Source organism: Capra hircus, chromosome 28 (genome assembly GCF_001704415.2).
Source record: "Capra hircus breed San Clemente chromosome 28, ASM170441v1, whole genome shotgun sequence".
In the NCBI taxonomy this organism is placed as follows: domain Eukaryota; kingdom Metazoa; phylum Chordata; class Mammalia; order Artiodactyla; family Bovidae; genus Capra; species Capra hircus.
Window position 1 is genome coordinate 32,371,287 of NC_030835.1, and position 25,288 is coordinate 32,396,574.

The 25,288-nt window shown below is 39.5% G+C and overlaps 1 protein-coding gene across 3 annotated transcripts in view; it reads right to left on the bottom strand.

Moving 5' to 3' along the window:
* The window catches only part of ZNF248 (zinc finger protein 248), a 30,419-nt gene continuing 15,157 nt past the window's right edge, over positions 10,027–25,288 (bottom strand). For 2 of the 3 annotated variants that reach the window (XM_018042274.1, XM_018042275.1), the window contains exons 3-5: positions 18,793–18,919; positions 18,417–18,512; positions 10,027–13,115 (exon numbers count right to left, since the gene is read on the bottom strand). In XM_018042274.1, the coding sequence (XP_017897763.1) occupies positions 11,626–13,115; positions 18,417–18,512; positions 18,793–18,919 (1,713 nt within the window). In that variant the 3' untranslated portion in view covers positions 10,027–11,625. The remainder of the gene's footprint in view (positions 13,116–18,416; positions 18,513–18,792; positions 18,920–25,288) is intronic. The other variant, XM_018042276.1, reaches the window with a different exon arrangement.

A 25,288-nucleotide genomic window follows, 5' to 3' on the forward strand; every position in this document is an offset into this window, starting at 1 on the left:
AAATATGTATATATTATTTCTATTTTTTCCCTTTGTCAGTGGACACCTAGGTTGTTTTTATATTTTGGCTACTATGACTAATGCTGCAATGAACATTGCATGCATTGAGATTGTGATTTTATTTTTTCTGGATATAAACTGAGTGGGATTCCTGGATCATATGGTAGTGCTGTTTTTAACATTTTGAGGAATTTCTGTACTGTTTTCCTTGGTAGCCTTACCAATTTATATTCTTACCAGCAGTGCACCAGAGTACTCTTTTCCTCACCAGCGCTTGTTAACTGTCTTTTGGAACCCATACCCCTTGCAGTGAAAGCATGGATTCTTAACCACTGGACTATCAGGGAAGGCCCTGAGCTGTCTTTTTGATAAGAGTTATTAGTGTGAGGTGATATGCCATTGTCATTTTGACTTAATTTTCCTTGATGATTAGTGATGTTGTTTCAACATCATTTATGTCTTTTTTGAAGGTATGTCTGTTCAGTTCCTCTGCTCATTTTAAAACAGAATTATTTCAGGTTTATTATTTTTTTGCCTTTGTGTTGTGTGAATTCCTAATATATTTTGGATATCAACCCCTTACCACTTATATTATTTGCAAATATTTTCCCCCACTCCATAGTTTGCTTCTTTTTTTTGTACAGCTTTTTAGCTTGATGCAGTCCTACCTGTGATTTTTGCCTTTGTTGCTGGTGATTCAGGTGTCATCCAAAAAATAACTGCCAATGTCAAGGAGCTCTTTATGCATTCACCTGGGAGTTTTATCATTTCAGATCTTATGTTTAAGACTTCAATCCATTTTAATTTTTGTGAGTGATGTAACATAGAGGTCTAGTTTCACTCTTTTGCATATAAACAGTCCAATTTCATTCTTTTGCATAAAGTATACTTTGATTCCCTTTTCTTGAGTGAATCTACTATAGGTTTTTATTTTCTGGTTACCATGAGTCTTATTTGAAACATTTTACTGATAAAACAGTTTAAGCTCAAAACAGCTTCCATCACATACAAAATCTGTGCTTTTTTAAATCCCCCCATTTTATGCTGCTGATTTACATATTTTTGTATTGTATATCCATTTACTATTATAGCTATAGTTATTTTAATGCTTTTGTCCTTTTAGGTTTATACTGATACTAGAATTAAATGTAGTATCTAGTATCTATTAAATACTATCTATTAAATCTAGTATCTATTAAATACTAAAATAATATGTGGTGTGTACTGATACACCACATATTATAGTATTAGAGTATTCCAAGTCTGACTTAGAATACTTATATTTACCAGTCTGTTGTATATTTTCATGTTATTCATTGGCATCTTTTTGTTTCTACTTGAATAACTCCTTCCAGCATTTCTCGTAAGGCCAAACTGTGAGTGAGTGATAGTCACTCAGTCGTGTCCAACTCTTTGTGACCCCATGGACTAGAGCCTGCCTGGCTCCTCTGTCCATGGAATTCTTCAGGCAAGAATACTGGAGTGGGTTGCCATTTCCTTCTCCAGGGTATTTTCCTGACCCAGGGATTGAACCCTGGTCTCCTGCATTGCAGGCAGATTCCTTACCATCTGAGTCACCAGGGAAGCCTACTATTAAAGAGACTTTTCTAAGTATAAAGACAGGGCAACTCAAAAAGTATCAGCAGATATATACTTGACTTTATCTTATAATCTATAGACAATATATTAGAATATGTAATGAATCCATACATCTTTTCCAAAGGAATACCCAAGAGAGAAGTAGCAATAAAGTTATGTGACAATCATTAATCAGATGAAATAATTTAGATGAAGGCCAATCGAGTGGTGATGAATTCCTTCAGCTTTTGTTTGGGAAAGTGAAGGATGACTTTGCTGGGTAAAGCATTCTTGATTAGCAGTTCTTTTCTTTCAGCACTTCAAACGTAACCTGGCTTGCAAGATTGCTGTTGAAAGATCCACTGATAGCTTCATGAGGGTTTCCTTGTATGAGAGAAAATTTTTTTCTCTTGCTGCTTTTTATCTGTCTTTGATTTCAGATAGTTTTATTAAAACGTGTCTTGGAAAAGATTATTTTGGATTGAAATGATTGGGTGATTTACTGGTTTCATGTACCTGGCTGTCCAAATCTTTCTCTTGGTTTGGTAAGTTTCCAGCCATTATTTATTTAAACAAATTTTCTGTCTTTCTCCCTCTTTTTCTGGGTCTACATGATACATATATTGTTTCACTTAATGGTGTCACATTAGTCCCATAGTCTTTCTTCATTCCTTTTTTCTCCTCCTGTCTGGATAAATTATAAGTGATCTTTTTGTGGGGTTCACTCATTCTTTCTTCTTTAAGGTACAGTCTTCTGGTGAAGTTATTTTTCATTGTGTTGTTCAGCTAAAATCTTGGTTTTTTGTTTTTAATGCTTTCTCCTCATTGAACTTTTTTTGTGTTTTCCTGATTTCATGAAATTCTTAATCTGTGTTCTCTTGTAGCTCTCTGAGCATATTTAGAACAAGCATTTTGAATTATCAAGCAATTCATGAATCTCTATTTCTTTGTGGTCAGTTAAGGGAAAGGCTACCCAATCCAGTATTTTGGCCTGGAGAATTCCATGGACTATACAGTCCATGGGATTGCAAAGAGTCAGCCACAACTGAGTGACTTTCACTTTCACCATAAGTTTACTGTTTCTTTGCTATTGTCATATTTCCCCAATTTTTCATAATCCCTGTATCCTTGCATAGGTGTTCATACAGGGGTTGGTTGCAGACACACAGTGGTGAGGACCAGGGCCAGCAACAAGGCCCTGCACCAGCTGTGGGCACACTGGCTGCTGTGGGGGCCCTGGCTGTTGGTGTGTACCCCTGTGGCTGCAGGGTGTCTCCACAGGCCCTTACTTTCATGACAGCAAAGCCAGTGAAGGGAGTCAGGTTAGGAACATGCAGGTGCACAGCTGCAACAATAGTTGCAGGTGAGTGCAGTGGTGCAGACCAGTGACAAGAGACAGGGCTGAATCTGGGTCTAGATGCAGTTAATGGGGCCCTATTGCCAAAAATGGTCCATCTAGTCAAAGCTATGGTTTTTCCAGTAGTCATGTATGGATGTGAGAATTGGACTATAAAGAAAGCTGAGCACCAAAGAACCGATTTTTTTGAACTGTGGTGTTGGAGAAGACTCTTGAGAGTCCCTTGGACTGCAAGGAGATCCAACCAGTCAATCCCAAAGGAAATCAGTCCTGAATGTTCATTGGAAGGACTGATGCTGAAGCTGAAACTCCAATACTTGGGGCACCTGATGTGAAGAACCAACTCACTGGAAAAGACCTTGATGCTGGAAAGATTGAAGGTGGGAGAAGGGGACAACAGAGGATGAGATGGTTGGATGGCATCACTGACATGATGGACATGAGTCTGAGTAGGCTCTGGAAGTTGGTGATGGACAGGGAAGCCTGGTGTGCTGCAGACCATGGGGTTGCAGAGTTGGATTTGACTGAGCGACTGAACTGAACTGATTGCCATGCACTCCTATGGCTGTAAGGCATAGCCACAGGCACACAGCAGTAGATGTTAGTGACGTCGTTCAGGCCAGAGGAATGCAGCGCACAGCTGGCAGTGTGTTAGCTGCCAGTGAGTTGAGAGATACAGTGCAGTGACTTGAGATATGGCTGAATCCAGGCCCACAAGCATTTATGGGGAACTTGGCTGACAGCATGCACTTCCATGGCCACAGGACAGCACAACAGGTATGAACATGGCAAAAGAAATTGGTGACAAGAGTCAGGCTGGCAAGGACTTCCATGGCAGTTCAGTAGTTAAGACTTTGCCTTCCAGTGAAGGGAGTGTGGGTTTGATCCCTAGTTGGCGAGCTAAGATCCCAGTGCTTTGTGGCTAAAAAACCAAAACATATAAAACAGAAACAATACTGTAACACATTCAATAAAGACTGAAAAAAATAAAAAGAGGCTGGCAGTATGCAAATGCACAGCTAAAGGAGCTAACCTCAAGGGTGCCTATGGTGCTAGAGGTTAGTGTGGGGTCTAGGCTGGTGTCTTGCACTCTCCCAGCTGCAGGGGTCTTCACTGTGTGCTCTTGTGGATCCCAGGCTCTGGAGGAGGGGGTGGAGCTGAAAGGAGTAAAGAAGCACTCAGGCAGCTGGTGTCTGTAAATGCAAATATCTGTTGGGCAAAAACTGGTGAAATCTGCAGGGACTCTGTGGCTGTGCTGGCTGTTGGTTTCTTCAGTGGGAAAGCTGCTGAGATCCTCTACAGAACAGGTGACTCAGAACCATGGTTATTCCCACTGTGTGACTGATACTGGTGGCCCCTGCTCTTCCTTGCTCCTAGCTACCTCTGTTCACCTCAGCTGTGCCAGTTTCTGGGTGGAGTGAAACCTAAGTGAGTCCTTCATGTGATGCCCTGAAAGGCTGGGAGGCTGGCTGCTTGCCTGCTCCTCCTTTTTCAAGAAAACTTTCTAGCTGGGTTGTCCGGTCTGGCAGTGAGTCTTGCTGGCCAGGGTGAGTGAGATGATGCAGACAAAATGAAGCAGTACTTCCTTTCCTTTTTGAGTTCTCAGGTTTCTTGTTTTGCTCTGTTACTCAGGCTTAACTGGACTCCTGAGATCTCCCAGAGCTGTTTTTGTTCCTGCAGAATTATTTTTTGATCTTTGTTGGGGGATGCTGGGGTCTCCTACTTCACCATCTTGGTTACGTAAGTCTCCAAAGACTTGTTTGATTTTCAAATAACTCTAATCAATTGTAAAATTGTCTGACTCCTATCTATTGATTGAATGAATAAATTTAAATTTTACTTGCTTATTTAAGTCCTATAACTCTATAAAGTAGGTACTGCTGTCATTCACATTTTAGAGAGGGATAAACTTAGGTTTTCAGTGGCTCAGTGTAGAATGCCTATGTAGAATCACAGATGTATTATTAAGTAGTAGAATCTGGACATGTATGCAGACATAACTCCAAAGTCCATGCTTGTGAACAGTGTGCTTTACTACACACCACTAACACCCCATAGCCTCAGCTTTTACCAGACAGCCTTTAACAACTCTTCTCAATAACAGGCATAAACCTCACGCCCTGGCATGTACAGCTCTAGAAAGATCTTCTGGAATTAAGATGTATACATTTTACTGCACACATCTGGTTGATGACATAAGGAGCTTTCCTCAAGGAAAGTAACAAATGCAACCACAGCCCATCCCCTGTTTAACTCGTCTTCATCCTCTCTCTTTGCATTGTCCCCATTATGCTGAAACACAGACCCTTGAGCACAGCCTGTCTTCAGAGGCCTTTATCTGAAGGTTAAGTCCAGGGCAGGCACAAAAATATTATGGGCATAAATTAAAATGTAAATGGACTCAACTGAGAAGCATCTGGAGAAATTTTGGAATCTATCCACTGTAAAATAATCTTCTTTGCTGACTGTCAAACTCCACAGAACCCCAAAGTGCACAAACTTCCTTTCCAGTTCTCTGCCCCAACCAGGTCTCTGAAGGTGAGACACTGGAACCTTAGGAGGCTGGAGGCAGTGAACTGCACATGTGCAGAGCAGAAGGCTGCACCTTGCCTTCCCAGTGTCAGAGACCCAGTTCGTCACTTTTCTGGATTCAGTGGATATTAGCCTCTATGGTCCCTCCCTTCAGTGCTTCCTATATAAATAACCTCTTCTCTCAGGAGATGCTCCTCTTTTATAATCCCAAGAAGATGATTCAGAAATGGGCTATAATCACACCTTGACTCTATACTAACATAAAACTACCCCAGATATATGTCACCAATATATCTACTTCATTTATGAATACAGGTACAACATTTAAATAAAGCTGAAAACAGAGGCCAACAATTTAGAAGTGTCATATCTATGCTAATCAGGGTTTCTCCTGGGTTGCAAATTATGTTAAATTGGAAAAATTACACAATTATGAAACAAAAATGAAAACATAAAAAAAACAAATATTACTCAAAAGAAACCCCCTTCTCTCAAAGTTAACTTTAAGTACCAGCTCTTTTTTTTTTTTTTTAACAAATGCTTTGTGACTCTCTTTTCATTGAGCATACAGTAAAAATCTTTATTGGTAAATAAATTTTAATAATATAAAGTGTCCCTCTTATGTCTATAGTAATACAGTCAAGAGGTTTACAAGTTCAAAGAAAAATATGTAGACATAAATAACAAATATGAAGAATTTATATGAAGGAAATGAACTTTATTAAACAAGTTTAAAAGATTTGAGTAATTAGAGGTACAAATCATTTTTCTGAATAAAAAATGAAGTATATTATGGCACAACATTCCCAACAAAATCTCAAGTTACTTATTTCTTTTGGTTTCATTGCTAGAACAAATGTAAATTTTATGTGTAATATTGGGAAGAGCCAAACATTTTGTGAAAATGGAGACTAATGCATATTTGAAAATGTATCTTTAATGATTATAATAATCTAAATATTTTAGCTTTGAGTGGGGAAATATAGATGTTAAGTCCTAAGATTGTGATAAGAATTTAGTCTAGGATAGTGTTTCAAAGAAGTGGAGAGAAATGAGCCTATTTAATTAGTGGTGTTGGGATGGCAGAGTAAGATAGTGTGAAAATTACAGGGATTCAACAGGATGAGCCTTCCCCAAAAAACACAGATAAAGGTTCAGGGCAACCTACCAATTGGAAGATGCAGTCTCCAATTGGAAGCAATAAACAGGGGTAGTGGCTGAAGACATATAGTTTACCCATGAGTTGAACCCTCCCAGAGTCTATGGCTCTGCAAAGTATACCTTCCCTGTCAAGTATAGACTGTATATGAAGTGATAGGTCGTATCAGGCAAGAGGAAGTCAAATTCAAGATAGAAAATGGGCCCAATGCCAAAACAAAATAGGTTATACATATATATGCATTATATACACACAGCTTCTTCCAGATATTCAAATGGCTCCTTCCCTCCATGCTGGCCTCCCCACTGAGGTCTTTCCCTTCCCACACTACATAAAATCACTTTTTCTGACAACTTTCCCCATTGTATGTTTATAAGTGGGAAAATTTTACACTTATCATCATGTTCTCCCATGGAGATGTATTTTCTTGATATGGCTGCTGACAGCAAGGAGGACACAAGCTATCCGGTCATGATGACTTTTCAATAAAAATACTCTAGAATGGGTTCTCATTGGCTTATTTTTAACAAGGGATTATTCCCGGATGAATACAGACATGGAGCCAGAAGAGATGGTATCATCTGAGGTAAATGCCAACTCCATGTACACAAAAATAGGTTATATTACTAGAAGAATGCATAAGAGTTGCAGTAGCCACTACATAATCTTTTAAAGTCCATAATCTCAAATTCCTTCCTTTTGTCTGAGGAACTAAGTCTCCCCTTTCCCAGCCTGCCCCTCCTTTCACACTCAGGCTTGTCTTCCAATGAGAAACTGGTGTCTACTCTTAACACACACTGTTCGAGAGCAGGTTCCCCTCAGATACTTGGGGAGGTGGAGAAGTGAGGCTTAATATTTTTCATGCCACCCTGAACATATTTGGAGTCTAGAGTATGGGATGGTTGATCCTCTCTGGGTTCAGAATCCTCTTCCACAAAATAGGGGAGGTTATCCCTATGTGAAAGAGATGATCTTATCCTGAATTTACTTCCAATAACACACAGGCCAAACGTTCTCAGTTGTCTAACCCCTCAAAAAAGGCTCAAGTCCTTAGAGAATAAAGAGGGTTTTCAGAATTCCTTGAAGGCCCTAGTGATGACAAGCTCTGCTCTTGTCAGTCTTTAATTATATTTCTTAAAATGGAAGAACTTGGTGAAGTATGGCAGTGCTGATTTGTGCCCATTGGGGAGTGCAATTTCCTAAGCTTTCCTAGGACTATGCTGATTATGCCAGGGCCCATACTGTGAGAAGAGGGCATACATACTCTTTGGAGTATAACAGAAGAGTGTTCTTCAATCTCTATACGCAATAGTTATCGCCCCTAAAATAACAATTAGCTTTTAGATCAGCATCTATCCTGGGTCTTTTGCCATGTAATTTAACACATATATGGGCGCCCCTAGTGGCTCAGATAGTAAAGAATCTGCCTGCAGTGCAGGAGACTCGGGTTCAGTCTCTGGGTTGGGAAGATTCCCTGGAGAAGGGAGTGGCTACCCATGCTAGTATTCTTGCCTGGAGAATTCCATGGACAGAGGAGCCTGGTGGGCTACAGTCCATAGGGTCACAAAGAGTCAGACACACTGAGCAACTAACACTTTCACTTTCTTAACTTTATGTATCTACCTACAGAGAATTTATAACACCCAGTGTCTTATTTTATGGACATTTGAATTTTACCAATCAGAAATACTGTCAAAATATTATATTTCAATTAAAAATCCCATAAAATGCATTTATTATAATATGTGAGTAAACATCTACTATTATGCTACCTAGAGAGGTAACCAGTTACCCCAGTGGTCATATCAAGCCAACAAGAAAAAGAATGAATTAATCAAACAGTGCAGAGAGGACTTGCTATTTATTTGGAAGAACACAGAGCTGCTAACCTCACACCACATATGACAAGAAATATGTGGGGTTATATGAATAATCAAGTTAACAGGTCTGCTTCACGTGTATCAAACGAGAGACATACCTGCCACAGTGCTCAGTTCCAAAAGGAATTTACTTATGTCAGCATAAAAGCACAATGAAGCAGAAATACTTAACTTTCAACTAGAAGCATAATTTTATTTCTAATACTGAGCCATTATATAGGAGTTTACAGGAATCAAAAACACTGTGCTGCTTATTCTCCAATGGCTCCACCCAGACATTCCCCTCTGTGTTCTCTGTGCCCATGTGGGCTCACTTGCAGATGGCATCTGATTGGGTTCCAGGAATGTGGTCCATAATTTTGGAGATGACAATATCTCCCATGAGACGGCCCCTCCTCCACAAGAGCAGCAGCTCTTATTGGGCTCTGGTTAACACCTGCTTTCATCCTTTGCCCTTATGGACTTAGAAGGGTAATGGCCTCCTGGGGACACTAATCTCTAGGTGCTTCAATATCCCTTGTTTCTGGCAAACCACTGTAGTTAAGTCTCCCATGAAAGTCTTCTTAGTTGGATCAGAATTGTTTTTCACTAGACCCATGGCTGATACAAACATCCCTCCCTATATTAATTTGTTAAAGAAAATAATTCATCTCTAAAACTGCTGTATAGAATATTAACACTTCCATTAGAAAAGAATTCATTTGAATCAAGTGAATGCCTTCAGTGCTAAATAACAGACATCTCCAACAATAAACAATAAGCCTCTTTTGTCCCAGTAATACAAACTCCTAGCAGATAGCAGGTCCAGAAAGAGTTGTACAGTTCAGTGACAGTACCTCTGAGTCAGGTTTTTCCCATCTTGTGTACTGTTCTCTTCAGGTTATTGCCCTACCAGGCCACAACTATAATCTAGTGTAAAATACAGCCATGAAAAAGTTCAGCAGATGAGAGACAATCTCTTCCATGTCATGACAATATTTTGTCACTGAGTTCTTTCCCCAAAGCACTGAGAATATTTTCCAAGTATCTCATTATTCACCTGCCCATCCCAACAAAATCACTAGAACAGAATATTCATGATTAACTTAGACTAATGTGGCTGCTACTGCTACTGCTAAGTCACTGCAGTCGTGTCCGACTCTGTGTGACCCCACCAGGCTCCCCCATCCCTGGGATTCTCCAGGCAAGAACACTGAAGTGGGTTGCCATTTCCTTCTCCAATGCATGAAAGTGAAAAGTGAAAGTGAAGTCGCTCAGTCGTGTGCAACCCTCAGCGACCCCATGGACTGCAGCCTTCCAGGCTCCTCCATCCATGGGATTTTCCAGGCAGGAGTCCTGGAGTGGGGTGCCATTGCCTTCTCCGACTAATGTGGATTTACCCCTAAATCATCTGGGGAAAGGATGGACAAAAAGACAAAACATGGCCCAACAAGGAAGAAGCAGGGAATGGCTATTTGGTGGGTAGTGTTTCTTGGAACTTCTTATCAGTGTTTTCCAAAGAAGCAAAGAAAACAGTAGGACAAAGGAGAGAGAGATAGTATATTACATTCTATTAAATTAAATACATAGTTCCTGAGTTACATACAACTTGGGTTACACATATCATGCCCAAATAGATACAGCAATAAAGCACCAAGAGTAGGACAGAAGCATTTCATTATACAACACTACTTTTTATTTGCTGAATACTGTGAGCATTACTGTTCATAACTGATGTTAACCTTTGCAAAATTTATGTAATTATCATTGTTATTAACAGCATTCACAGTATTGACTGACCCAAGGCAGCTGAATAACCTCAGGAAATTATTGTTTGGCCTTTTTATTGAAGTGGAAGCTCAGTAATAATGGCCATACTCATTCACATATGCCAGCAAAATTAGAAGAAAGGTAAGCAACAGGTAGTAAAACAGCATATACTGGCGACATCACAGAGTCTCTGGTAGTACTGAAAATAGGATTGATGCATAGGTAGTTAAAAACCTCCCAAAAAACATATTTTGGCTTCTTTTTTGAAGAGGCCATTCAGCAGTAATGGAGAGAGTCATTTATCTATGGAAATGGGAGAAGGGGTATGTGGCTAGTATTTTAAGTTTGCCAAACGTATTTTCATATATACACAGTGATGTACCACTGTAAATACTCCCACTAATGCCACACTACCAACACGATGGCACTGAACATAGGGCTGGTCACAGATGTATAGTACTACATCATTATATAATATTCACCATGCTGATTTAACAATATAGATAACCTAAAGAACAAAGATAATAGCAAAACGCTGTGAAATAATTAGGAAACGATGAGTGTTGAGTATGTATTACTTTTGTTTTTTTAATATTATTTAACTGTAAATTAATACTTTAACTTTAAAATAATGACTGTGTTTAACAACTGGCTCATAAAATTCCTGAAAATTTATCAGCAGTGCTTGCAAGTTAGTATAAACTTACTGCAGCACATCACTGTGTATTGGTAAGTGTGTATAAATACATTTACATATACATATATACATAATTATTACAACCTAAAAAGACATTGATGGTATCTAGTGTGGGAAATGTTAATATAGACTATAACAGTTAATTAAGAGTTTAGATTTTCTCTTCATAAGCATGTTAGGCTCTAATATACCAATCAAGAATACCTCAAATTTCTATGATATTAGCATACCCACAAAAGGCCTGCAAACATCAAGGACTCTTCATATAAATGTTTAATGCTGTTGTCATTTAACGTCTTTAAACTTCAGATTCCACTGTGAATATGACTGTAAATGAGTATCATCTATTATATTAACAACAATAAAATTTCTGTATCACATCCAGAATATGGCACTACTATACAACATAAATTCTAGACAAAGGTGTTTTTTTCCACCATATTATGTAATTGAATTTCCCTTCAATATAAATTTTCTGATGAAAAGTTTTACTTTTTTTGGAAAGCTTTTACATATTCAAAACATGAATAAGGTTTTATTCTAGTACTAATTATCTGAATTACAACAAAACCTCACTCTCTAAAGGAATTTGTGATATTCTTTGGGTTTCATTCATCTCATTTTAAAAACCTGTATAACATATTTGAAAGTGTGGATGAAGGCTTCTTAATGTTCAGGATGCTGAAAGAGCTTTCACCCTTGTGTGAATTCTCTGATGTTTAGTGAGTACTGACCTCTGACTAAAGGTTTTCCCACATCCATTACACTCATAGGGTTTCTCCCCTGTGTGAGTCCTCTGATGTTTAGTGAGAGCTGATTTCTCACAGAAGGTTTTCCCACACTCATTACATTTGTAGGGTTTCTCTCCTGTGTGAGTTCTTTGATGTACAATGAGGTTTGATTTCACACAGAAGGATTTACCACATTCATTACATATAAAGGGTTTCTCTCCTGTGTGTGTTCTCTGATGTACAGTTAGGGCTGACCTGTGGCAGAAGGATTTTCCACATGCATTACATTCATAGGGTTTCTCCCCTGTGTGTGTTCTCTGATGTTCGGTGAGGTTTGACTTCACACAGAATGTTTTCCCACACTGCTTACATTCATAGGGTTTTTCTCCTGTATGTGTTCGCTGATGGTTGGTAAGATGTGGTTTCTGACAAAAGGACTTCCCACATTCAGTACATTCATAGGGTTTCTCTCCTGTGTGTGTTCTCTGATGCTGAGTGAGGTTTGACTTCTCCCAGAATGTTTTCCCACATTCACCACACTCAAAAGTTTTTTCTCCTGAGTGAGCTCTTCGAAGTTGGGTGAGATGTGACTTCTTGTTGAAAGTATTTCCATTTTCATTGTGCTCATAAGGTTTTCCCATGTGTACTATCTGATGTTTAAAGAGAGCTGACTTTTCCCAAGTTTTGTGACTGACTTTATATTCATGGGGAATCTTTCTTGTGTAAGTTCCCTGATGGATAACGAAAGCTGAATTGTCGCAGAAAATTTGCCCATATTCATTATATTCATAAGGATTGTCCCCCATAAGAGCTCTCTGATGTCCCAATCTTAAATCCATATAGAAGGACTTACCACAAACGCTGCATTCACATGGCTCCATTTCAAAATGAGTTCTCTGAGATAAACTGAGCTTCAAACTTTGGATGAAGGTTCTTCCACATTCATTATATTTACAGTGTGTCTCTCCTATCTGAACTTTCTTATTTGTGAAAAAGGCTGCCTCTCCATGTTTGCCTCTTCCATTTTCATTATACTCAAAAGGCTGGTCAAAAATTGACTGAGTGAGATCCTGTCCATGATTGAGGACATTCTTGTTTTGATTATAAGATTTCCCTCCAGGAGGAGTTTTGTCATGCCCAATATCAAGGAGCAATTTCTCATATACATTAAACTCATCAGGCTTCTTCCTAGAATAGTTCTTTCTGTTAATAATTAAGCCTGAAATATTTTTCAAACTCACTTCACATGAATCACATATTTTATATAGAAAATTGCTTGAAGGAATGGAGTCTGTACCTAGATTTAAAGTTTTCCTTACTCTGTCACCACTATCTGTACTTAATGTTTTGTTGCTGGTGAAAGCAAGTTGCCAAAAATGTTCATCTTGATTTTCCTGGGTGCTCTCTATTAGGTCATCAACTTTCCAGTCTTCTAGAAATGAGAAAAATAACCACATCTTATGAATCCTAGTACACTTCTAATGGAATTTGACTTTTACACAAATGCCCTATTACACAGTCAGTTCTTTTGCTTTAGGCTCAGTTTTCTGGTGTGAACTAATATCCAGCATACATTTTCTTTACTTTTCTGGTTTGAGTAGAAAATAAAAACATGCTTCAGTAAAAATAGGGGAAGGAAACTGGCAATAACATTTAATACTTTATTAATACACACTTTAAAACTAGACAGAAAAAGGTGAAATACGTTCAAAACACAGGGAACCAGAGAGTGGCTGATTCAGAAATCAAGAATCTCAAGAGAATGGAGTGAGCCCAACAGAGACATTGAACACTGAATATCATTACACTGAAGATTAGTAGACAAGGGCTTTCAGAAAATGAACTATGTTTGGTGGAAACAAAACAGCCCTAACCCCCTCAGACACTGATTACCTGGTGTGATTCCTACTAGATTACTTGCTTCTACTCTACATATCAACACCGGACTAAAGTTCTGAAAACACCAACTACCTCATGTTCAGAAGAATAGTTTGATAGCCCAGGATTCCTTTAATTCACATGGAATAATTATAATAAGACATGGTAAGCAAGAGATGGAGATTTTGTAAGAGTTATTCATTTAGGGAACAGCAAACTCCAAGAACTGGATGAGTTTAACAAGAGAGGTTTTTTGTTTTGTTCATTTGTTTTTAAAGAAAAATAGACTGTTTAAGAAACATATTAGAGGATGAACTCAGTTTGACAGAGACAGATCATGCTTTCTTGTCCTTGATTACTGTTGTAGGATCCTCACTAATGTGCATGTTGCTATTCCTTTTCCCCATTTGATATATGAACATCAAAACAAATTTCTGAAGGTACCTACTTCCTCATGCTCTAAAGGATTTAATCCAGACTCTAACTCTCTATCAAGCTGTGATTCACAACAACACAAATGCCCAACAGGAAATACAAAACAGATGATGGACAGACCATCTCTGCAAAAGGACCAGGCTTATTCTGTTTGCTCACAGCTGTTAATGAAGTTGTCCCAACCACAAGACATATGCGTCTTTATTTCAATCTGCTGCCTTACTTTCCCCCAAAACAATTTTGTTCCTGAACCAATACTGATCTTTAAGTCTGCTTTCATATCTAAGTTTTTCATTTACGTCAAGGTTTTCTGCTTTCATATCTAGACTCATCTGTGGCTTTTACTTACAGATGAGACCTATAACGATCATATTTTTCTATTAATACATGGTTCTGAGGCCTTCAACAAACTTTATTGTAAAAATTCTTGGCTATTCTTTACTGTCATTACTCAATGAAACTGGCTTCCCAGGTGGCTCCGATGGTAAACAATCTGCCTGAAAAGGAGGAGACCCAGGTTCGACTGCTGAGTCGGGAAGATCCCCTGGAGAAGGAAATGGTTACCCACTCCAGTATTCTTGCCTGGAGAATTCCATGGACAGAGGCCTGGTGGGCTATAGTCCATGGGGTCACAAAGAGTTGGACATGACTGAGTGACTAACTAGGTGAAACAATATTAATCATATGTTAAAAAAAAATCTAAGACAGTCCTGAGCCCATGGCTCCAAAGACTGATAATAGTTACTATCTTGACAAACACAAATTAAAACAAAAACTGAATTCATATTATGAGTTCAAGTCACAATTCTATAAGTCCATTAAAAAATATTTGTGCAGTTCTAGCTGGATATTTAACAAATTACTCATTCTGAACAACACACCTTTTATGTAATTAGTTACACTCCAGCCTTGGCTCTCCTTGGGACCTGAACATCCTCCAGGAAATGCTACTTTAATTTAAAACAACAAACCACAAAAGTAATAATAAAATAACAAAGCCAACAAACTGTACAACATCCCTATCATTTTCAGTCTCTACCTGCTGCCTTTAGAAGTTACTACCTGTTTAATTCACTGTAAGACGAAACAAGTCCATTGCTCAATGATACACCCTGTGTCATGACCACAGTCTAGGCAGGTGTTAGCAAAATTCTATTTCCTCTAACTTCACTGAGGAGACAGGACATTTATGATTCTTAAAAACTGATGTGCATACGAATTATTTTCAACCTGTACATCAGGATAAAATAAGGGAATGTGCATTTAGTAAAAATACTATAGAATGCTTTCTGAATGGATGAAAAAGAGTGATCTCTTCTAAACTTGGTTCAACAAAGTAATTATTAAAACATCAGAATCAGGAAAAGTATGAAAGGAAAGTACGGATACTTCTAGTTCTGGCCTCAACTATGTACTTTATACCATATATGGTATGTATGTATATATATGTATGTGTGTTTGTGTGTGTATGTATATAGATGTATATGTATATATATACACACACACACACATATATATGTAATATATATATGTAATATATGTATATATATCTATATATACTGAAAGTGAAAGTCGCTCAGTTGTGTCCGACTCTTTGTGACCTCATGGGCTATACAGTCTATGAAATTCTCCAGGCCAGAATACTGGAGTGGGTAGCTGTTCCCTTCTCCAGGGGATCTTCCCAACCCAGGGATTGAACCCAGGTCTCCTACACTGCAGGCAGATAGATTCTTTACCAGCTGAGCCGTGAGGGAAGCCCAAGAATCCTGGAGTAATGTATATATGAAACCTCCTATTCCATCTCAGATTCTAATAATTATCTCACGCTTCTCTTTGGGAAAACAAAATCTCAGCAATGACAGAAACCCTAAGCAACAATCATATCATCAGGTATGAGTTTTGGGGCTACAGATGCTAGTGGGTTAGGGTTATAAAACACAGACTATTTAAGTTACAGCAAAAAAATTGATCACTAACTTGAAATAAGTGAAATAATAATAATGCTTTACCCTCTGAGCCACCAGAGAAGCCCAAAATAATAACAACAAGCCATTATTATAAACCATGCAATATTTAAACACTTTGTATACCCAATTTTAATTAAGTTACTTAGAAGGCAAAATAAACCAAAGTGAAAATTATAGAAAAAAGAGAAAATATTTTAAAGTGAAATTTAATACATAAGATAGCATGAAGTTTAAAATGAACTCTGAAGAACAGTAAAAAAGATACAGATATGTAAAACAGTGCTAGACTGTGACAGTCACTGAAAGGAGACTTTTATTTCATTTATTAATAAGGATCAACTTTGTTAGGCTACTGAAAGATTAATTGGATGCTTTAGGTAGAAGAAAACAACAACTAGGAAGATCAAGTCAGGTATCAATGACAAGTGAGAAAATGAAGAGATGAAGATGAAGAAGATGGAAAAGAAAATAACATTAGGAATTTGAAAAAACTAGTAACAGGGGATAAAAGGTTTAGGACACTGAACCCATGGCTGCCATTTAAGGTAGTAATGGATGGCTGAATGTTCCTTATTTGACCCCTGGGAAACCAGGCTCTCTAATTTTCAAGTGACGTAGACTGTTCCCCTCAGTCTCCTCTAATGACAAGATTTAGTGGATTTACACACCTTGTAAAAGCAGTACTGCACCACGACTACCTCTCTCATTTACAAACAACCACTCTCTAGAAAAGGGGTCAGCAAACTGACTGCAAGGTTGTGGGCCTAGAACTAAGGATGTTTTTAAGTTTTCAGAGGGAAATATACAGAAAAGGCAGCAGAGAGGAGTGAGGAGGAAGAGAAAGCAGAGAAAGATGTAAGAGGAGGAAGAGCAGCAGCAGCAACTGAGACCATGTGTGGCCCACAAAGCCTAAAATATTTACTGTGTGGTCTTTTACAAAGGAATTCTATGTATGTGTCTCCCAGAATCTAGCAGTTATCCCAAGCTTCTTGTGACCAACTGTACTAACTCTCCTCTAATCTCTCCTCCAAGTTTTTTCTCTCAGTAAATGGTACTCTAAGTTATCAGGTACTGGAAACAAATCATTGGAATTCATGCTCAACTCCTCCTTCTCTCACACTCTATATCTAACCTAGTAACAAATCCTCTTAGCCTCATGTTCAAGATATATGTACAAATCCACTGTTTTTCAGCATTTCCAACATAGCCTGAGCTACTAGCTTCTCTCCTCTGGGTATACAATAGTATCCTAACTGGTATTCTTTCCTTGCTTGTGCCTAAGCACCATCCACCCATCACATGGTCACAACAGAGAAGTCAGAGAGATTCTTTTAAACTGTAAATCCAATCTGCTAGCTTAATTTGGTTTATATATACTGAAAAAAGCCTGAGGATTTCCCACATCACTCAAAATCAAGTTAATATATCTACCACAGTCCATGCTACTTATGACATCATCTCCTACCAATCTCCCCCATGCCCACTCACCTCCATCTACCATGACATCCTTATCATTCCTCAGATACTCTAATAGCACACTAGTCTGACAAGTTTAACACCAGGACCTGATGTTCCCTCTGCCTGGAGTATTCAGAATCCACAGAGCTCACACTTTAATTTATTAGAGACTCATATCTATTATGTACCTCATAAAATATATTTTCTCTTGAAATGAAGTGAAAGTCGCTCAGTCGTGTCCAACTCTTTGCAACCCCATGGACTATACAGTGCATGGAATTCTCCAGGCCAGAATACTGGCGTGGGTAGCTGTTCCCCTCTGCAGGGGATCATCCCAACCCAGGGATTGAACCCAGGTCTCCTGCTTTGTAGGCGGTTTCTTTACCAGCTGAGCCACGAGGGAAGCCCATTTTCTCTTGAATTCTGTACCAAATAGCATGTTATCATTCTCTAACCCCCTTTTCACTGCTTCAGCTCTTCACAGTACTTACCACCACCCAACACCATGAGTGTGTATACATGCACATACATCTTCATACATACACATGTATGCTTTTTGTCTCTCATTGTAACACACACTCTGATAATAGGGACATTCTTTTAATTATGTATAAACATAATTGGATCATATTGAATGCTCACCATATATTTGTTAAATTAATATATGAAAGTATTACATGAATCATACCATCTAACAAAAGATGTCCAAAGACAATAGATGGAAGGTGGACAATTTTAAAATAATCAGGAAAAATTATCCCAGATGGAGCCAAATGAGTTTGGATTATGGATATAGGTAGATGACTCTAAAATGTCAAAGAACAAAGGGAAGCATTTATGAGTGAAAGTGACATACAGAAGAATGTGATTAAGGAAACGTAAGTATGTGTGCCAACTGTCAATCACTTTCAAAGGTCAGGGGTTGGAACCATATACCAATGGCCTAAGATCTCATTTCCTCTGGCTTCCATCTGCCTGTGAACTCACTAACTCACCTGAGCGGTACTGTTTTGGGAATCTCTCCTCTAGTATCCAAGGCTCTTCTCCTTGCTCGATCTTGAAGATCACTTCTGGCTTAGTAATACAATTCCCTGTAAAGAGAGTAACACAGGACTATGGCTGAACAATCTGGCTTCAGGAACTCTAAAAAAATGATGGGGAAGAAAGGTACAGCTTTGGGAGCTATCTAAAAGAGGTGCCTAAATAAACCAATTCCCAAGGGAGGTAAGACTACAGCATACTCTATAGTGGCCAAAAGGGACCAGTCATCTAAAGCCTTGAATCTCCATCAGAAAATTTCACAGGGAGTTTTTACATTTCATCAGCTAAGAAATGCATGCTACTGGTAATCATGTGGAAAAGAATTCTTACCTACTGAGACAAGGTGGCTATAATTTTCTAGGATCACGTCTCTGTATAATATCTTCTGAGCAGGATCCAGCAGGTACCACTCTTCCTGGGTGAAGTCCACACATACATCTTTGAATGACACTTGCTCCTGTAACAGTACATTCCTTTTCTATAAGAAATTGTCAGAGCTATATGAGTGGAAAATCTTTAAAAGAATGACTTTGCCAACAAAGGTCCGTCTAGTCAAAGCTATGGTTTTCTAGTAGTCAGGTATGGATGAGAGAGTTGGACTATAAAGAAAGCAGAGCACTGAAGAATTGATGCTTTTGAATTGTGGTGTTGGAGAAGACTCTTGAGTCCCCTGGACTGCAAGGAGATAAAATCAGATAAAATCTGAAAGGAAATTAATCCTGAATACTCACTGCAAGGACTGATGCTGAGGCTGAAGCTCCAATAAGCTGGCCACCAGATGTGAAGAACCGACATTAAAAAAGACCCTGATGCTGGGAAAGATCGAAGGCAGGAGGAGACGGGGATGATAGAGGATGAGATGGTTGGATGGCATCATGGATGCAATGGATATGAGTTTGAGCAAGCTCCGGGAGTCAGAGATAGACAGGGAAGCCTGGCATGCTGCAGTCCATAGGGTCACAGAGTTGGACATGACTGAGCAACTGAACTGAAATGAATCTCTTTAAATTTAGGACTGCTTTCTTTAATGCTGGGCTTCCCTGGTGGCTCAGCTGGTAAAGAAACTGTCTGAGATGTGGGAGACCTGCGTTCAATCCCTGGGTTGGGAAGATCCCCTGGAAAAGGGAACAGCTACCAACTCCAACATTCTGGCCTAGAGAATTCCATGGACTTGCAAAGAGTTGGACACAACTGAGCGACTTTTGCTTTTGCTTTTCTTTAATGCTATACTATGTAGGATAAAAGTAGTATCTTGTATAAATTGAGTTTCCATGAGAGGGTGGAAGGGTGGTCCTAGTTGCTACAAATATTATTCTTAATGAGGAGACATATACATTAACATGTATTAAACTGGAAACTGTAGGAGCTAGCACTATACAAAAAGTAGAATGGGATGACCAAGAAAAAGTTATTTCATATTATCTTTTGTATTATAAAGTTAAATTTCACTAAGGAAGTAAAACTTTCAGTTGTTAAAATGAAAAGAAGGATTAAAACTAATATGTTATGGGCCCTAACCAAGCTCACTCATGTCTGATTAAAGTGACAGGTTCTGTATTCTACCTGCCCAGCAGAGAAAAGGATGAATCCTCTCTACTTGAGATAACTTTTGGAGCCTCTCCTAATATCTGTGTTGTTAGATATAATGCTCACCATCCAACAGAAAATTTCATGTTATATGAAGAGACAAGGCCAAAGGAAAAGGACAATAAAAGCATAATCACAATGGTTGTTTGAGGAGGCCTTACAAAAAGCTGAGAAAAGAATAGAAGCAAAGGCAAAGGAAAAAAGGAGAGATATACCCATTGAATGCAGAGTTTCAAAGAAAAGCAAGGAGAGATAAGAAAGCCTCCCTAAGTGAACAATGCAAAGAAATAAGAGGAAAACAACAGAATGGGAAAGACTAGAGATCTCTTCAAAAAAATTAAGAGAAACCAAGGGAACATTTCATGCAAAGATGGGCACAATAAAGGACAGAAATGGTATGGATCTAACAGAAACAGAAGGCATTAAGAAGAGGTGGCAACAATACACAGAAGAACTATACAAAAAAATCTAAGTGACCCAGATAATCACAGTGGTGTGACCACTCACCTAGAGCCAGTCAAGTGGGCCTTAGGAAGCATCACTACAAACAAAGCTAGTGGAGGTGATGGAATTCCAGTTGAGCTATTTCAAATCCTGAAAGATGATGCTGTGAAAGTGCTGCACTCAATATGCCAGCAAATTTGGAAAACTCAGCAATGGCCACAGGACTGGAAAAGGTCAGTTTTCATTCCAATCCCAAAGAAAGGCAATGCCAAAGAATTCTCAAACTACAGCACAATTGCACTCATCTCACATGCTAGTAAAGTAATGCTCCAAATTCTCTAAGCAAGGCTTCAACAGTACATGAACCATGAACTTCTAGAATTAAAGCTGGATTTAGAAAAGGCAGAGGAACCAGAGATCAAATTGCCAACATCTGTTGGATCATAGAAAAAGCAAAGGAATTCCAGAAAAACATCTACTTCTGCTTCACTACGCCAAAGCTTTTGACTGTGTGGATCACAATAAACTGTGAAAAATTCTTAAGAGAGATGGGAATACCAGACCACCTGACCTGCCTCCTGAGAAACCTGTATGCAGGTCGATAAGCAACAATTAGAACTGGACATGGAATAATGGACTGGTTCAAAATTGGGAAAGGAGTATGTCAAGGCTGTATACTGTTACCCTGCTTATTTAATTTATATTCAGAGTACATCATGAGAAATGCCGGGCTGGATGAAGCACAAGCTGGAATCAAGATTGTCAGGAGAAATATCAATAACCTCAGATATGCAGATGACACCACCCTTATGGCAGAAAACAAACAGAAACTATAGAGCTTCTTGATGAAAGTGAAAGAGGAGAGTGAAAAAGCTGGATTAAAACTCAACATTCAAAAAATGAAGATCATGGCATTTGGTCCCATCACTTTATGACAAATAGATGGAGAAACAATGGAAACAGGGACAGACTTTACTTTCTTGGGCTTCAAAATCACTGCAGATGGTGACTGCAGCCATGAAATTAAAAGACACTTGCTCCTTGGAAGAAAAGCTATGACAAACCTAGACAGCATATTAAAAAGCAGACATATTACTTAGCCTACAAAAGGTCTGTATAGTTAAAGCTATGGTTTTTTCCAGTAGTCATGTATGGATGTGAAAGTTGGACCGTGAAGAAGGATAAGCATTGAAAAACTGATGCTTTCAAATTATGGTTTTGAAGATTTAAAGTCCCTTGGACTGCAAGGAGATCAAAGCAGTCAATCCTAAAGGAAATCAACCCTGAATATTTCAAATTACGGTTTTGAAGAAGATTTAAAGTCCCTTGGACTGCAAGGAGATCAAAGCAGTCAATCCTAAAGGAAATCAACCCTGAATATTCACTGGAAAGATGCTGAAGCTGAAACTCTAATACTTTGGCCATCTGATGCAAAGAGCTGACTCATTAGAAAAGACCCTAATGCTGGGAAACATTGAAGGCAGGAGGAGAAGGGGACAACAGATGAGATGGTTAGATGGCATCACAGACTCAATGGACATGAGTTTCAGCAAGCTCCGGAAGATGGTGAAGGACAAGGAAGCCTGGCATGCTGCAGTCCATGGGGTCACAAAGAGTCAGACATGACTGAGTGATTAACAACATAGAGACTCAGATACTGTAACACAAAAGAACTTCAGAATGAATTACAATTAATATAAAAGAGGAAAATATGAACAAAATAAATGAAAGGATGGGAGAAGTCAACAGATACATTTTATGTCTGTTGTAGATAAAGAATTAACAGAGCAGGCCTGAGACTGCTGTCTTCTGAAAGATCTGCTACAAGCGTGTCTCGTGGCTGGTATCTGGGAATTTGGAGTTCATGATGGTTCTTACCAGTTCTTGGTAAGAATGGTTCACTGAGCCTGAACTGTTTGTGTGAAGTATATGGTTTTTTCTGCTCATGCACATTCCTTCTGGAGTCTGAGATTTTGTTATATGTTAAGCAAACAGTACCTACGTGACTAGCCCCTAATAAACTGAAGAATCAAAGCTACTCCATTTTGTAAGGTTCCGGGAAAAGAGCCTTTGGAAATCCCGACCTCACCCCACCACCTGCGAACCAATCAGAACCCTTGGCCAGCCCAGGAAATTCGAGTCAAGCCCGGGAAAGGAGAACCAATCAGAACTCAACACCTAACCCTTCACCAGAAGGTGACCAATCAGACCCGGAGACTCCCGTTTTTTGAATTTTTCGCGCGATAATACCCTACATAAGCAATGTAACCCAGAGCTCAGGGCTCCTCCCTATGGCTGCTGCGTCAGTATCGGTGGGAGACCCAGCTCGAGCTTGGTAATAAAAACTCTCTTACTTTTGCATCGGATATCGGCTCCCTGGTGGTCATTGGGAGATTTCGCGACTTGGGCATAACATTTGGGGGCTCGTCCGGGATCTCCCACCAGCTCCACGGGAAGACTGATCCGGAGAGTCATCTGCTGCCAGTAAGCTTTTTTCTGTCTTTCTTTTCACTCCTGGTAGGGCCTGGTATCTGAGACCGGTATATGACTCAGGCGGACGCGCCGGAGAGTCACCGGTGGGGGTCGTTGGGAGATGTCCCCGACCCCGGCGTGGGGGGATGGAGTGCCCCTGTTCTCTGTAGACGATAGCAGGTCGCTCCCGCTGAATGGCTGGAGGCCGCTGTCATTCGGTTTTACCTCCGGATTTCCGGAGGTGTATTTCTCCTGTCTCTCTTTCTGTTTGTGTGGCTGTTTGTATTGTCTGTGTTAATTTACCAACATCTGACTGATCCAGGGACGATGGGGCAACACCATTCTAGCCCCACACCTCTATCCTTGGTTACTGATAATTTTAAGGAGGTCAAGATGCGCGCTCATGACCTCAGTGTAGAAATTAAAAGGAATAAATTAATCACTTTTTGCAGTGCAGAATGGCCGACCTTCCATGTAGGCTGGCCCTCAGAAGGCACCTCTGACTTGGGAACTTTACACCGGGTTCTGACCGCGGATCGGACACCCTGACCAAGTTCCCTTTGTCAGCACATGTGTCTCCTCGGACAATTCATTTCCGAGTGTTAGACAAGAGCCCAGTTTCGGGCCCTGGAAGGGGTCCCTCTTCCTGCAACAAATGGCGACTCTGGCGGGGACTCTTCTTCGCCGAGACTGACATCCTGACCACTCGGGGTACTCAGGGGCCAGCTTGCCTGCCAATGGACCAGACCCAGCGGCCGCAACTGGGACCCTTTTGTCCCTGGTCTCCTCCTGACTCGGACAACTGGCCAGAGTGCCCCGACCGGTAAGGAACAAGAGACTTTATTGATCTCTCTCCCCTTCCCTCTCTGTCTCCTCTCCTTAACCCTTCCTATCCTTCCCTGTTTTTCTAGTCCCCCAGTCCTGGACGCAGGAGTCTGGTCAAAGGGTCCTCAGCCTGAGCTGAGGATTGGAGACTGATCACCTCTTGGAAGAGAACTCGAATTCTGGTTCTGATTTCTGGTAGGGCCAAGTTCCAGTCCTCCCTTCTCTGGAGGCCCAGGGAAAAGTCCCGTAATGCCTGGGTATCTGTAGGTGGCAGGAGACGTCTGTAAGGCCACCCCTTTTGCCCCCCCTCTCCTGCCTCCTCTCCCTTCTTCTTCAACCTGGCTTCCTTTCCTTCCTTGAAATCTTTGATGTTAGTACTTGGATCTGAAGTTCTGTGTCTCTATAGGAGGTTTTCTGAGAGACTGTATTTTTGTATTTAATGGCTTCTCTGGTGGAGCCGAGGTTAAAGCGTCTGCCTGCAATATGGGAGACCTGGGTTCGATCCCTGGGTCAAGAAGATCCCCTGGAAAAGGAAATTTTGCTTTGTCTGGCAACCGTGTGGTTTAGACCTGCCGCCATTTTGTTAAAACTTGATTTTCTTTCCCTGTGCCTTGAGACCAGGGCTCTCAGGAACACTTATCTAGACCATCTCTAACTCCTGACACTGGAAAAAAAAAAAAAGACTTAAAGCTAGATCTTACACTGTGTCTGTCTAAATATGTCTTGGTAATATTTTTGCATATGATCTCTATTAATTTGGCTTAAAAAAAAGGTAAGTGCTTACAAATCAAGTAATTCTAAATTAAACAATAAATTCCAGGTTTATGTGAACTGGGAAATATTCAGTGTTAAATACCTGATATTAATGTTTGTTTGCTGACCTATTTAATATAGACATGTCTTAGAGTACTTAACGTTAAGTAAAATATTTTCATAGGTTTAATATGAGTTAAATATTATATCTGTTACAAGTTTGTCAACAAGAAAATTACCTCAAGTAAGAAAAACTTCTAAAAAATGTAAATGAGATATGAGCATTTAGATAAACTCTATTAAGAATAATTATGCTTTAGGAATGTCTGTCTGAAATAGTCTGTCCAAATTGGGGTAACTTAAATTGGGTTGTGCTAAACTAAGTGATGGAAGTTCACTGACTAGCTAGCTCATTTCCAAATAGAGTAAAATTTTGAAACATTTATTACTAAACGTTAGTTTCCTCTTACAAAGAAGCTAAAAAATTTGGGACTGTTAATGACTAAAAATAAGCTGGTGCAAAAACTTAAATTTGGCTTTTCTCTCTGTTAAAAGGACACACTTTCTTCAGATGTTGAACTGCATTTGACAATAGATTTAAGTTCATTTGCTTCTTAAATGGTCTGTTCTGTATTCGCCTCTGAAATCCCATATTGTTACTTTGGCTGAGTGAATAGCTATTGTTTCACAGTGACCTATAGGTCCATCTGACTGAGTGCTCAAAACCTTTCTGATATTTGTTGAC